Consider the following 16,239-nt stretch of genomic DNA (forward strand, 5'->3'; position numbering starts at 1 on the left):
TTACAGAAAGGCCTCACCTCCTATATTCCTGAGCCTGAAGAGGTGGGACCCAGGAAGCAATAGTTCTTTTAGAAAAATTTTACCTGTGTATCTACACACACATCCACCCCAGATTTTTGTTCCTTGGAATAAGGAATAGCTGCATTTCCTCCTATTTCTCCTTCTAAATACAGATGAGGGTGAAAAGGGCAGCAAAGCAAGGCAGAAAAACTTAGACAATAGCCACTCCTTCAGCCAGACAACAGAAAAATCTGTCCCCCTTCCCTGCAAGGCTGCATGGCTGAGTGGAAACCTAGATACCCACCACTGCTGGGCTGTCACAAGGGGCACCACCCCATTGGGTAGTGTCAAAGAAAGCTAAGAAGGATGCCAGGACTTTCATCCCTAGCAGCTGGTAATGAGTCTCACTCCCCCACCTCACCCCTATTCCTCATGTGCTGTGTCATTGGAGACAATATGGAGAACCTAGACTTCCACCACTTCTTAATTGGAATGAAGCTGAATGATAGTGCAGTAAGGCATATAATCAGTGCAGGATAGTTGAAGGTCAATAACAAAGTACTCCTTTGAACCAGAGTGGCAGCGGTGGGAGCCTGGTGGGGAACTGCTACCCACACCCAGCAGTATCAAGGAACCCTTTTTTCTCTCAGGTGTCAATAGAGGTCAAGTGGGAAACCTGAACTTAATTCTCCTCTGGCAGTGATAATGTGGCATTCTCCTCTTTCCCCTGTTTGAGCAGTGTCCTAGTATGATAGTTAAACTAGAAAGTTTAAATGATACCTAGAGCTGAGTGTAGCAGCTCACACCTATCATCCCAGTGACTCTGGAGGCTGAGGCCAGAGGTTGACAAGTTCAAGACGAGCCTCAGCAACTTAGCAAGACCCTCTCTCAAAATCAAAAAATGAAAAAGAGCTGGGGAAATAGTTCAGTGATAGAGCACCCCAAGTTCGGTCTCCAGTATCCCCCCCATACACACACACTTCTTTAGAGTCATAACACTCAGAAGGTTCAGGTTTCAGCTGAAGTCACTTGCCATACCATCAATGACAAAAACTTGAACTTCAGTGGGGAGAAAAAAGATAATAGATGCCAGCACCAGATGACAGAGATGTTGGAATAATCTGACAAAGATTTTAAGTAGCAATCATAAAAATGCGTTCATGAATAATTGCAAATACTCTTGAAACAAGTGAAAAATTATGATAAATCTGCCCTAAAATCCAATCATATTTTAAACATATCTTGCCATTTAAGTAACCCCTTTGATGAATAATTGTTTTGTTTAAAGTATGCCAGAAATAGCTGCTACTTCAGAAGGGTAAGGCAGTTTGAGGTCAGCCTGGGAAACTTAGCAAGACCCTGTCACAAAATGAAAAATAAAAGGAACTGGGATATAGATCAGTGGTAGAGCACCCCTGGGTTCAATCCCCAGTAACACTAGATAAAGTAAATAAACAAGCACATATGCCAGTATCTGAACTTTAACTCTGAAAAATTTTAGTCCATCAGTTGGAAACCAGCCTCCCTTGGGTGCCATTCAGGTCGTGAGGGAGCTAAAGAGGCTGTAAATCAATCTGTCTGGGTCAAGAGTGGTGTCATGACTGGAATAGAGATCAGAATATGTCTCTGTTAAATGCCAGTCAGACCATATGTGAATCAGCGAGAGATGTTTTAGAGCATCAGATTTTGAGGGGAATACTGGCCAGTACATAGTGTATACAAAAGAAGGTGATTCTGATAAAAGAAACATGTCATGGGAGGGGTGATCACAAAAAAGTTTATAAATTGATTGATTGGGGGTACTGGGGATGTCACCCAGAAGTGCTCTGCCACTAATCCATGTCCCCAGCTCTTTTTATTCTTATTTTGAGACAGGGTCTCACTAATTTGCCAAGACTGGCCTTGAAACAGGCCTGTGATCCTCCTGCCTCAACCTTCTGAGTAGCTGGGATTACAGGTGTGCATCACTCTCTGCTGGGCAGAATTGGTTGATAGTGAATGTAAACCAGTCTAAATTCACCTCATTTGATGGATTGATGTTGAATGAAAATTAAGATTAAATGGTGAGTGTGTGTGTGTGTGTGTGTGTGTGTGTGTGAATATGTATGTATGTGTGTGACATATGCCAGGTGTATATAATGTTGTGTTTGGGAAAAGTTCCTGAGATAATGCTTTTTCCTAATGTCACTCTAAGGGCCTGGACATAGTCTCCCTGGTCTTCTGGACAATCTCTAAACTTTAATATGTTTAGAGAAGTCACTCTGTGCATTCTATCTGAGAAATTCACTTACCAAAGGTACCTAGCTAAAGTATCCAATATATGCTTCCTTGCTCTCCCTCCTCTCTTGACTCTGTCTTCAATAGATGAGTGATAATGATAATGATGATGATGATATTGATGATGATGATGATTGTTGGTACTAGGGTTTCAATCCAAGGACACCAAGCACTCTACCATTGAGCTACATCTTTTTTATTTTTTTATTTTGAGATAGGGTCTCACTAACTTGCCAAAGATGGCCTGGAACTTGGAGTTAGCCTCCCAGTTAGCTTGTGTGTGTGTGTGTGTGTGTGTGTGTGTGTGTGTGTTGGGGGGAAGGAGAGGGAGTTGGGGGAAGGGGAGACAGTTGTCGGGGTGGTCTCCATGTGTTCACAGTAAGTTAGGACCACAGCTGAATGACTATTAAATGTACTAGTTAACTCATTTGGAGGCTTTTTTTTTCCCCCTTTCCCTTTTAATTAAAGAGAGAGGGTGGATTACATTTCATTTGCATACGATTGCCTCCTCCACACATTTTATTTTACTCTCTTCTTCTTTTCATTCCTCTTCTCCCACCTCCTTGGAGTGATATGTAGTCTTTTTTTTTTCCTTGCAATTTCTCTAAGAAATTTTTATTTAGAGTCTGCCTGTGGTCCCCTGAGGCCTCCTTGGCTCTGCTTGTGCCCTCTGCCAGGGAGAGACACTCTCCTGAAGTGCTTGTGAGGGAAACTGATCAGACACATGACATTTTCCCCTTGCCCTTTTGGAGCAATCAGCTCTGGGCCTCTTAGAGGGAAAAAGTCAGGCCAGAAGCAAGATGCATGTGTTTGCATAAGCATTAGTAGTTCAACGTGTGCCCTGGTTCTATAGCTGAGGACAAGCCTAACTTATTCATTTACAGCTTCTTTTATTGCAGAAAAAGGAGTGGACGTGGGATGAGAGCAAGATGCTGGTGATGCAGGACCCCATCTACAGGTAAGAGCCCAGTCCAAAGCTCAGGAGGATGCAGAGCCCCAGGGTCTCCCTGCCATCTCCTGGAGCCATCTGTTAGGCTGGTGGGTCTAGACAGATTGAAATAAACTTTTATTACTTTTCCCTTATGAGATCTGCTGTCTCTGTAAATGTAAGTATAAGAAATAAATCTGCCTTATCTTTAGGATGGAAAGTTTTTCTGACTGTATTAAATTGTATTAAGGGAGCTATGAAAGATTTCTTCTTGTTTTTTAATCTAGATCTCTCTGTTATAATCAGAGACCCTTTAAATTTGTGCTAGTTTTATCCTAACTGAAATTTTGTAATTGCTTACATGTTGATTATGATAAAATGAGATTACTGGGTTATCCCATCCCCCTGTGCTCTCAGTTTCCCACCGTGTTCTCTTCTTTCTGCCCCTTAGGAAACTGAGCCTAGATAAAGGACTTGAGATCACTTGGGAAAGCAGAAAATAAAAAATATAATTTCTGGGTGTTTATCTTATTCTCCAAATTCATGTGTTGAAATCTTTACTCACAAGGTGAGACTTCAGGCGGTTAGACACTTCAGAGGTGATTAGGTCATGAAGGTGGAACCCTCATATTTAAGATTAGTGCCCTCATAAAAGAAGCTCCAGACAGCTGACTTGCCCTTTTCACCATGTGAGGACACATCTGTGAACCAGAAAGTAGGCCTTCAGCAGACACTGGATCTACCAGTACCTTAATCTTGGACTCCCCAGTCCCCAGAACAATAAGAAAGAAATTTTTATTGTTTTGAGCCACCTGGTTTGTGATATTTCATTATAGTAGATTGAATGGATACATACCCAGAAATTGCTTTCACAATGAGATTTGTATGAATTCTTTTTTTTTTTTTTTTTTTTTTTGGTGCTGAGGATTGAACTGCAAAGCATTTTACTATTGACCTATATGCCAGCCCATCAAAAAAACAAAAAAACAAAAAAACACTTTTTTTTTCTTTTTTAAATTTTGAGACAGAGTCTTGCTAAGTTGCTTATAGCCTAGCTATATTGCTGAGGCTGGCTTTGAACTTGTGATCCTTATGCCTCAGCCTCCCACATCACTGGGGTTACAGAAATGTGCCACCAAGCCTGGCTGTGACTATTATAATTCCTATAGAGATTAGATGGCTACCATTCATATGTATTCTATGTCAGAAGAATACCAGACAGCAGTAACATACAGAAGAAGGTCAGGGCTGTCCTGGGATTCAGGGCAGGACCTCGGAACCTGGGTGTTATTCTTCTGCACTGGGTCTCTGCAGACCAAACCCCCCACCCCCCCACCCCGCTTAAACTCTTGCCTCCTTCCTGTTTTTTATTTTTTTATGGTGCTTTGGATTGAACCTAGGGCCTTGCACATGCTAGGCAAGCACTCTACCATCCTTCTTCCTGTTTTTGAGGGGAGAATGGCCATTTCTTTGGAAATTGGCGAACCTAGACTTAGCTTCTCCTTTTGTCTCCTCTCAGATTACTGCCATGACTTTGTTGACAAAATAGGTAAGGTTTGGAACTCAACTGTGAAGATGGCAACATGGGTGACCTTGCCTTCTAGTTGAAGAGTAGGTGAAAGAATTTCAATTCATTTGAAAAATATATTTGTGTGAAAGACTTACACCAGGTACTATGCTGGGTGATTAAGTCACGGGCCCTTGTTCTCAGGAAGTTTTATTCCAGTAGGGAAATGGACTCTGAATAAATCACTGTGGTATAAGACATTGCATCTGACAAAGTAAGTTTCCTCCTCTATGTTCCTGTTGTACTTTTTTTTTTTCTCTCTCTCAGTTCTGAACTACACTCTGCCACTGAACTACATCCCCAGCCCTTTTTATTATTTATTTTAAGACAGGATCTCACTAAGTTGCTTAGGGTCTCACTAAGTTCCCCAAGTTGGCCTTGAATTTGTGCTCCTCCTGCCTCAGCCTCCTGCATTTCTTGGATTACAGTTTTACATCACTGCACCTGGTTCCTATTGTACTTTTCAATGTTTCTTAAAATAACTTCATTGTTTGTTATGGTTTAGATGTGAGATATCACCCAAAAGTTCATGTGTGAAACAATGTAAGAAGGTTCAAAGGTGAGATGATTAGAATAGAGCAGCTTTAACCTAATCAGTGGAGTAATCCACTGATGCATTAACTGGGTGTCAACTGTGGGTAGGTATTGTGGCTGAAGGAAGTTGATCACTGATGATGTGCCTTTGGGGTTTATATTTTGTCCCAGGTCAATGGAGCTCTGCTTTGCTTCCTGATTACCATGTCCTGAGCTGCTTACCTCTGCTATGCCCTACCATCACAATTTTCTGCCTCAACTTGGGCCCAGAGGAATGGGGTCAGTTGACCATAGACTGAACCTCTAAAACTGAGTCAAAAAAAACTTGTTCTCCTTTAAATTGTTCTTGCCAGGTCTTTTGGTCACAGTGGTGCAGGAGCTGAATAACACAGTGTATTACTGTTACTTACTTATTTAAAATGTCACTCTTGCCACTAGACTATGAGGCTTTTGAAGGGAAGAACTATGTACTTTTCACTTTTGCATATCTAGTATTAAGCTCACACTGGATCATATGAGATACTTAATAAATGTGCAATGGGTGGGTGGATAGATGCCTTGAATTAATGTCTGAAAATTACCATGAGTGGTATAGTGATTCACAAAAGAGAACAATTACTTTCTACTTGAGTGATGAGAAAAGGTTTTAAGAAACAGATTGCATGAGAACTGGGCTTGAAAAATGGAAATAGACAAATCTCTATCTTTTGAATTTTGTAAAAGATTATCTTGGGTTTTTGTTTTTATTTTTCATCGTGGCACCATTATATATATGACCTCTTTGTTAGATGCTGGTCATAAGTTGAATTTTTCTTGTCCCTGATTGAGAGAAAAGACTTTCCCAGTTTTTATTTATCCCAAACAAGTTGCTTATTTTATTTTTACGCAGCTTTATTGAGGTATACTTGGCATACAAAATCAAATATCTTTAAATGAATAATTTCTTAAGCTTTGATGTATGCACACCTGTGAGACTCACCTCAGTCAAAACGGTGAGCATTTCTGTTACCTCCAAAAGTTTCCTAGTGTTCTTTTGCAGTCCTTCTTTCCCATCCTTCCACAATCTACCCCTTGCTAAACCCCATATCCTATAATTGAATTTTGAGTCTTTTGTAAACTCTGGATATAACTTTTGTCATATTTATGACTTAAAAACCTTTTCTCCAAGTCTTACTTGTCTTTTCTTTTAATAGTGTCTTTTGAAGAGCAAGTGTTTTACATTTTTATTAAGTCCATTTTATCAGTTTTTTTAAAAAATGAATTGTGCTTTTGTCATATCTAAGAAGTCTTTACCTGGCTCAAGGTCACAAGTATTTTCTGTTTTCATCTAGAAGTGTGATAGTTCTAGCTTTTATGTTTAGGTGTATGCTACAATTTGATTATTTTTTTTTACATGATGTGAGGGTAGATCAAAATTGCCCTTCCCCCTCTGCCACATCCCTACCTCAGCCACCACCAGTGAAGGTCCACTTCCAGCCTCATTTGTTGAAAAAGTGTTCTTTCTCCACTGAAACGCTTTCACATCTGTTAAAAATCAATTAGTTATACTTGTATGGTCAAATTGTATTGCCTAGCATATGCTACACAAGTGCTGTACCGCTAAGCTACATCCCCAGCCCTATCTATCCACTTACAAAAAGAAATATGTATTTTTAAGGAGGAATACATCAAAGACAATTTTAAATATATTTTTCTTTGGTCCTCAGACTCACACAGCAGGTGCTCTGGTTACAGATGTCTTGTGAATGTCTTTTTATAATAAATCAAAATTTACCAACTTATGTTTGTGAATAAAGAAATGAACTTTAACCAGTATATTTTCAGTCTTCAGGTGTTTTTTTTTCCTCCAGGTATTAAATTGTAGTGTTTTTGTCTATATACATGTGAACTTGTATATTTATGTGTATGGGTAGACAAAAAGGAACTTTTTTCTTAAACTGTATATGTTCCATTTTATTAATGAGAACATTTATCATCATGATAATATGGTAACATTTATAAATGAACTTTTCCTCAGTATGGTTATTTTTCTGCCCTTAGGGAACATCTCTGGTTTGATTTAGCAGTGGTTCTGAGGGACACAAAATTACTTATGTTTTTTAATAACACACTGGATTTCTGAAGTGTTCACTTTAGTCAAATTCCTCTATGGTAAATCTATTCTTCCTATTCAAAGAAATGCTTTTTTTTCACGTCACTAATGAAGATTTGGGTTTTATTAAGTCAAATTTTAATTAAATCTTCCTCATTCCCCACCTGGAATAATAGAATTGTGGATTTTTTAGGGGGGTGGAGTACTGGGGGTTGAACTGTTTACCACCAAGCTATATCCCTAACCCTTTTTATTTTTTGTTTTGAGATAGGGTCTTGCTAAGTTGCCTATGCTGGTCTTGAACTTATGTTCCTCCTGCCTCAACCTCCTAATTTTCTAGGCATGCACCACTACACTTAGCAATCATGGATTTTTCATTGTGTTCACACACAAACACACAAAACATACAATTTTCCATTTTAACAATTTTTAGATGTACAAATCAGTGGTGTTCATTTCATTTATCAACTAGAACAACCATCAGTATTATCTGTTTTCAATACTTCTTCACTCCAAACAGAAATTCTGGACCAATTAAGAAATAACTCCCCAACATCCCCCTTCTCCCAGCCTCTGATAACTTCTAAAATCATGAAATTTTAAGAGGATAATAGCACTCTGGTGCTCATGTGGGCCATTTTCCCCACCATTACAGGATACTCTATTTCTCTGAAATTATTTGCTATTGCAGTGTTCTTCATTAAGTGAAATCATATTTCCTTAATTATATAATTGTTTTCCATTTATTCTAGTTTTTACCTCTGGGACTACAAATATGTACATCTTATTTTTATTTCCTTTCAGTCAACCTAAGGTCCTGAAGCCTTCCTTCATTATAGTTTTCCAAACCTCTTAATTTCAGAACACACAGTTACTCAGAGCTGTTTGGAGAAGGGAGGAAAGAAGTTCATGGACAGCTAATACACATCATTGTTCATTGTGCTAGACACTGGAGGAAATGTTGGTACATCAGTCTGGGCCCTATCAGGAGGCAGAAACCACAAGGTGATTTAAACAGAAGTAATTTCTCTTGAAAGAATTATTAATCTATAATAAAAGAGTGCCTGTAAAATGTAAAGAGAAGGCAAGTATCCAGGAAGAACAAACTTAGAAAAAGAACCCATTCCCAAGATGCCCTGCAGATTTCATTGTGTGACTGCAGTTATTATACGGCAAAGAAGTTTACTTGGTTCTTAGACCAGAGTTGGTCCCAGATGCTGGAAAAATAGAAAGCAACCCTCTAGGGACCAAGTACAGGTGATCTACAGCTGGTGGGTAGGCACACAAATGGAGTTGGGGTGTAGTGTAGATGAGAGGCATGGACCATGTAATGTCTACATTTGGAGAGCCAAGAGAGATGAACGAGGTGGGGAGAGGGCAGGCTAGCAGAGAGAGTTGAGATGACTCTGAATGGGAGACCTGGAACATCAGTGTCTTATTTTGGGAGTGATTACCAGATTGGGCATGTATTCTGAGGTTTCTAGGGACTGTGTGTTCTGGGCACATGGCTGGGACAGAATGCTATGAGATGTTCTGTTACTGTGCTGCTGACCATCTGTGTAGCAGCTGGACCAAGGGAAACCTTTCCTTCTATAGCATCCCTCCATTCTACAGAGAAAATTTAATATCACCCTTACTCTACAGGAGATATACTTAAAGGAATGCTATACATTATCATAACACATATTATTGAGTAGCAATAAATTGATAATTGTTATTAGAACATAGTTTACCCTTAAAGAATGTAGTTAGATAGAACTTGATCATTCCATCACTTAATCCTGATAGCAAACCCTGAGTGGTATCATTATCATTCTTAAGATGAAGAAATTGAACTTCAGTTACATTAGGTAACTTTCCCATAGTCACAAAGCTAGTAAATGGTTGAAAACTGACTACCAAGATTTTGCTCAGTATTGTCCACCTTCTGAGACAAATCCATTCACTCATATTCCTGTAATTAATTTTTATTATAAAATTGATATCTCAAAATATAGGATAAACTACATTTTAAGGTAAGTGAGAGTTTGGTAGACTTAAATGACCAGCCCAGGCAAAACTCAGGAAAGATGAATATCATCAGAAGCACGTCACATTATGAGGAAAATAAATCAAAAGAGGAGATCCAACATGGTGGCGGGCGCGGAGAGATCAAGTCTCTGACCTCTTCAGCTGCGTGGGCATAGGGAGTCGTAAACCATCTAAATGCTGTTTGCTCAGGATCACTAGGCAATGCTGAGCTGACATGGATCTGGGGAGAACAGTCTAGGCCTCTCAGAATACACACCAAGCCCGGATCGGCTGAATTCAAGCTCCCGTTTGTCTGTGTCTCGCAGACAAACCGCTGTGACTCAGCACTAAACGATCCCGCTGAAACAACTGGTTTGTACTTACAGCCAAACCTGCGGAGGTTAACACCAATCGAGCCTTCATAGGCAGTGGCCACAGGATTGAGACAGGGCTTGGGAGAGCCAGTCAGGACCCACCCGTTGCATTGGTCACCCGGCAAAGGGAACGAACTGTCACCATTTGCATGGGATACCACCATGGCACAGAACTGACCTCACCAGAATGCGGCAGAGGAGATAACTTCATTGAAACCGGCTGCGACAGCATCAAATAAATTTATAGGAGTAAACAGTAACTCAGCAGTCAAACAGAATAAGAAGTAACATGAGCAGCATGAAAAAGCAAGGAAGAAAAGGAGTACAAATGCAGGACAGCCTAAATATTCAGGAGGACCTAGAGGCATCAGAAAAATGGCCAAATAAAGAACTCAAGGAATACCTTAGACAGATGGAATGGAATCTTAAAGAGGATATGAGATAGCAAATTCAAACAGTGAAAGAACACATTGAAAATGAATTACATAAACAGATAAAAGAAGCAAATAAGCATCTTTATCAGGCGATAGAGTTTTCTAGAAATGGAGGAAACTATAAACCAAATTAAAAACTCAAGTGAGAGTATCACTAACAGAGTGGAGCAAGTAGAAGCCAGAACGTCAGATAATGAAGACAAAATATATCATCTTGAAAAGAGTCTAGCCAACTCAGAAAGGCTGGTAAAAAATCACGAGAAAAACATCCAAGAGATATGGGATAACATAAAAAAACCAAACTTAAGAGTCATCGGGATAGAGGAAGGTACAGAGATTCAAACCAAGGGAATGAGTAACCTTCTGAATGAAATAATTACAGAAAACTTTCCAGAAATAAAAAAGGAAACGGATATACAAATTGTCGATGCATACAGGACACCGAGCATGCAAAATCACAGTAGACCAACACCAAGACACATTGTTATGAAGATATCCAATATACAGAACAAAGAGAAAATATTAAAAGCTACAAGAGAAAGAAGGCAGATTACATTCAGGGGTAAACCATTAAGGTTAACAACGGATTTTTCATCACAGACGCTGAAAGCGAGAAGATCCTGGAACAATGTATTTCAAACACTGAAAGACAATGGATGCCAACCAAGAATTCTGTATCCAGCAAAATTAGGCTTCAGGTACGACAACGAAATAAAAATCTTTCATGATAAACAAAAGTTAAAAGAATTTGCAGCCAGAAAACCAGCACTGCAAAGCATCTTGAGCAAAACACTACACAAGAAGAAATGAAAAACAATAACCAAAACCAACAGTGGGAAGTACCTCAGTAAAGACAGAGGGCGGGGGAAAGCTAATCATGGAGAAACAAACTAAATTTTAAAAAAAGATAAATAATCAAACAAGGCTGGAAGTACAAACCATATATCAATAGTAACTCTAAACGTTAATGGCTTAAACTCTCCAATAAAGCGACATAGCCTCCAGGAGACACATCTGATTGGAAAAAACATACACAGGCTGAAGGAGAAAGGTTGGGAAAAAATATACCACGCACACGGTCCTCGTAAGCAAGCAGGGGTGGCCATCCTCATATCGAATAAAATCGACTTCAAGACTAAGTTAATCAAAAGGGATAAGGAAGGACATTATATACTGTTAAAAGGAACCATTCACCAACAAGACATAACAATTATCAATATTTATGCACCAAATAAGGGTGCTGCGACATTCATAAAACAAACTCTCCTCAAGTTCAAGAATCAAATAGACCACAACACAATAATTATGGGTGACTTCAACACACCTCTCTCACTATTGGACAGATCCTCCAAACAAAAGTTGAATAAAGAAACTATAGAACTCAATATCACAATCAATAACCTAGACTTAACTGACGTATATAGAATATATCAACCATCATCAAATGGATATACATTTTTCTCAGTAGCACATGGATCCTTCTCAAAAATAGACCATATATTATGCCATAGGGCAACCCTCAGTAAATATAAAGGGGTGGAGATAATACCATGCATTTTATCTGATCATAATGGAATGAAACTGGAAATCAATGATAAAAGAAGGAAGGAAAAATCCTACATCACATGGAAAATGAACAATATGTTACTGAATGATCAATGGGTTACAGAAGACATAAAGGAGGAAATAAAAAAATTCTTAGAGATAAATGAAAATACAGATACAACATATCGGAATCTATGGGACACAATGAAAGCAGTTTTAAGAGGGAAATTCATCGCCAGGAGGTCATTCTTCAAAAAGGAAAAAACCAACAAATAAATGAGCTCACACTTCATCTCAAAGCCCTAGAAAAGGAAGAGCAAAACAACAGCAAATGTAGCAGAAGGCAACAAATAATTAAAATCAGAGTGGAAATCAACAAAATTGAAACAAAAGAAACTATTGAAAAAATTGACAAAACTAAAAGTTGGTTCTTTGAAAAAATAAATAAGATCGACAGACCCTTAGCCATGCTAACGAAGAGAAGAAGAGAGAGAACTCAAATTACTAACATACGGGATGAAAAAGGCAATATCACAACAGATGCTGCAGAAATACAGAAGACAATTAGAAATTATTTTGAAAACCTATATTCCAATAAAATAGAAGATAGTGAAGACATTGATAAATTTCTTAAGTCACATGATTTGCCCAGACTGAGTCAGGAGGATACACACAATTTGAACAGACCAATATCAATGGATGAAATTGAAGAAGCAATCAAAAGACTACCAACCAAGAAAAGCCCAGGACCGGATGGGTATACAGCGGAGTTTTACAAAACCTTTAGAGAAGAATTAATACCAATACTTTCAAGTTATTTCAGGAAATAGAAAAAGAGGGAGCTCTTCCAAATTCATTCTATGAGGCCAACATCACCCTGATTCCGAAACCAGACAAAGACACCTCAAAGAAAGAAAACTACAGACCAATATCTCTAATGAATCTAGATGCAAAAATCCTCAATAAAATTCTGGCTAATCGGATACAAAAACACATCAAAAAAAATTGTGCACCATGATCAAGTAGGATTCATCCCTGGGATGCAAGGATGGTTCAACATATGGAAATCAATAAATGTTATTCACCACATCAATAGACTCAAAGATAAGAACCATATGATCATCTCGATAGACGCAGAAAAAGTATTCGACAAAGTACAGCATCCCTTTATGTTCAAAACATTAGAAAAACTAGGGATAACAGGAACTTACCTCAACATTGTAAAAGCTATCTATGCTAAGCCTCAGGCTAGCATCATTCTGAGTGGAGAAAAATTGAAGGCATTCCCTCTAAAATCTGGAACAAGACGGGGATGCCCTCTATCACCACTTCTATTCAATATAGTTCTCGAAACACTGGCCAGAGCAATTAGAAAGTTGAAAGAAATTAAAGGCATAAAAATAGGAAAAGAAGAACTTAAATTATCACTGTTTGTGGCTGACATGATTCTATACCTAGAAGACCCAAAAGGGTCTACAAAGAAACTACTAGAACTAATAAATGAATTCAGAAAAGTGGCAGAATATAAAATCAACATGCATAAATCAAAGGCATTTCTGTATATCAACGACAAAACTTCTGAAATGGAAATGAGGAAAAACACCCCATTCACAATATCCTCAAAATAAATAAAATACTTGGGAATCAACCTAACAAAAGAGGTGAAAGATTTATACAATGAAAACTACAGAACCCTAAAGAGAGAAATAGAAGAAGATCTTAGAAGATGGAAAAATATACCCTGTTCATGGATAGGCAGAACTAACATCATCAAAATGGCGATATTACCAAAAGTTCTCTATAGGTTTAATGCAATGCCAATCAAAATCCCAATGGCATTTCTTGTAGAAATAGATAAAGCAATCATGAAATTCATATGGAAAAATAAAAGACCCAGAATAGCAAAAGCAACTCTAAGTAGGAAGTGTGCATCAGGCGGCATAGCGATACCAGATTTCAAACAATACTACAGAGCAATAGTAACAAAAACAGCATGGTACTGGTACCAAAACAGGCGGGTGGACCAATGGTACAGAATAGAGGACACAGAGACTAATTCACAAAGTTACAACTATCTTATATTTGATAAAGGGGCTAAAAGCATGCAATGGAGGAAGGATAGCATCTTCAACAAATGGTGCTGGGAAAACTGGAAATCCATATGCAACAAAATGAAACTGAATCCCCTTCTCTCACCATGCACAAAAGTTAACTCAAAATGGATCAAGGAGCTTGATATCAAATCAGAGACTCTGCATCTGATAGAAGAAAAAGTTGGCTCCGATCTACATATTGTGGGGTCGGGCTCCAAATTCCTTAATAGGACACCCATAGCACAAGAGTTAATAACAAGAATCAACAAATGGGATTTACTTAAACTAAAAAGTTTTTTCTCCGCAAGAGAAACAATAAGAGAGGTAAATAGGGAGCCTACATCATGGGAACAAATTTTTATTCCTCACACTTCAGATAGAGCCCTAATATCCAGAGTATACAAAGAACTCAAAAAATTAAACAATAAGATAACAAATAACCCAATCAACAAATGGGCCAAGGACCTGAACAGACACTTCTCAGAGGAGGACATTCAATCAATCAACAAGTACATGAAAAAATGCTCACCATCTCTAGCAGTCAGAGAAATGCAAATCAAAACCACCCTAAGATACCATCTCACTCCAGTAAGATTGGCAGCCATTATGAAGTCAAACAACAACAAGTGCTGGCGAGGATGTGGGGAAAAGGGTACTCTTGTACATTGCTGGTGGGACTGCAAATCGGTGCAGCCAATTTGGAAAGCAGTATGGAGATTCCTGGGAAAGCTGGGAATGGAACCACCATTTGACCCAGCTATTGCCCTTCTCGGACTATTCCCCGAAGACCTTAAAAGAGTGTACTACAGGGATAGTGCCACATCGATGTTCATAGCAGCACAATTCACAATAGCTAGACTGTGGAACCAACCCAGATGCCCTTCAATAGATGAATGGATAAAAAAAAATGTGGCATTTATACACCATGGAGTATTACACAGCACTAAAAAATGACAAAATCATGGAATTTACAGGGAAATGGATGGCATTAGAGCAGATTATGCTTAGTGAAGCTAGCCAATACCTAAAAAACATCAAATGTCTTCTTTGATATAATGAGAGCAACTAAGAACAGAGCAGGGAGGAAGAGCAGGAAGAAAAAATTAACATTAAACAGAGACATGAGTTGGGAGGGAAAGGGAGAGAAAAGGGAAATTGCATGGAAATGGAGGGAGACCCTCATTGCTGTACAAAATTACATATAAGAGGTTGTGAGGGGAAAGTGGAAAAAAACAAGGAGAGAAATGAATTACAGTAGATGGGGTAGAGAGAGAAGATGGGAGGGGAGGGGAAGGGGGATAGTAGAGGACAGGAAAGGTAGCAGAATACAACAGTTACTAATAGGGCATTATGTAAAAATGTGGATGTGTAACCAATGTGATTCTGCAATCTGTATTTGGGGTAAAAATGGGAGTTCATAACCCACTTGAATCTAATGTATGGAATATGAGATGTCAAGAGCTTTGTAATGTTTTGAACAACCAATAAAAAAAAATCCCTAGGGGATGAAAACAAACAAAAAAAAGTAAAAGAAAGAATACAAGTTACACTGTTAAGAGAAGGACTATTTCTTTCAGTACTGGGGATCAAACCCAGGGCCTTGCATATGTGTTTATGACTTTAAAAATAAATACATTCCTTTTGAGAAGAAGGATTATTCAATAGGTTAAAAAATAAATAAATAAATCAAAAGAAATTGATTTTTCAACTCTTGATTCATAGTAATGAAACTGCAGAATGGTAAGAACAAAATATTTTGAACAATCTGGAGAGAAAATACATTGTCTGCAAAGAAACATAATTTTTTTAACAGCAGAAATAAGACTGAATAATCTTTAGGAATATGGTAAATTGGGTACCGCGATGCATGCCTGTAATCCAAGCAGTTTGGGAGGCAGAGGCAAGAGGATGGCAAGTTCATGGCCTGCCTGGGCAGTTTAGTGAGACCCTTTCTCAAAATAAAAAATAAAAAGAGTTGAAGATATAGCTCGGTGGTATAGCACCCCACCTGTGGGTTCAATCCCCAATACAGAAAAAAAAATTATATATATTGTAAGCTAAATGCCATCAAGTGCTTATATTGTAAGTGCCATCAAGTGCTGAAGCTGAGAAAGGACTCCTTAAATACCTTATGAAATTATGAAAGTCCAATAAAGAAATTCTGTGAAGCATTTGTAGAGAGAGACCTGGAAATAAAAGAGCAGCCACCCTTAAGGAAGAATGAATAGTTCAGACCAAGAAGGGTAAAGACAGGGAAAAAGAAGGTGGAGTTTCAGATACGAAATGCTTGGTGACTTCCCCAGGTGCAGTCTCAGTGAGAGGTGGGGACAGAATCTTTCTGTCCCTTGGCAGTAGAAGAAAGGAGAAGCATGATGTGATGAATTA

The 16,239-nt window shown here is 38.5% G+C and overlaps 1 protein-coding gene across 2 annotated transcripts in view; it reads left to right on the forward strand.

Annotated features, from left to right (window-relative positions):
- Nos1ap (nitric oxide synthase 1 adaptor protein) overlaps positions 1-16,239 on the forward strand; it is a 294,816-nt gene that overhangs the window by 219,208 nt on the left and 59,369 nt on the right. Inside the window, exon 4 of one of the 2 annotated variants that reach the window (XM_076861497.1) lies at positions 3,162-3,235. In XM_076861497.1, the coding sequence (XP_076717612.1) occupies positions 3,162-3,235 (74 nt within the window). The remainder of the gene's footprint in view (positions 1-3,161; positions 3,236-16,239) is intronic. The other variant, XM_076861498.1, reaches the window with a different exon arrangement.

The sequence above is a fragment of the Callospermophilus lateralis genome, chromosome 7, assembly GCF_048772815.1.
Source record: "Callospermophilus lateralis isolate mCalLat2 chromosome 7, mCalLat2.hap1, whole genome shotgun sequence".
Classification (NCBI taxonomy): domain Eukaryota; kingdom Metazoa; phylum Chordata; class Mammalia; order Rodentia; family Sciuridae; genus Callospermophilus; species Callospermophilus lateralis.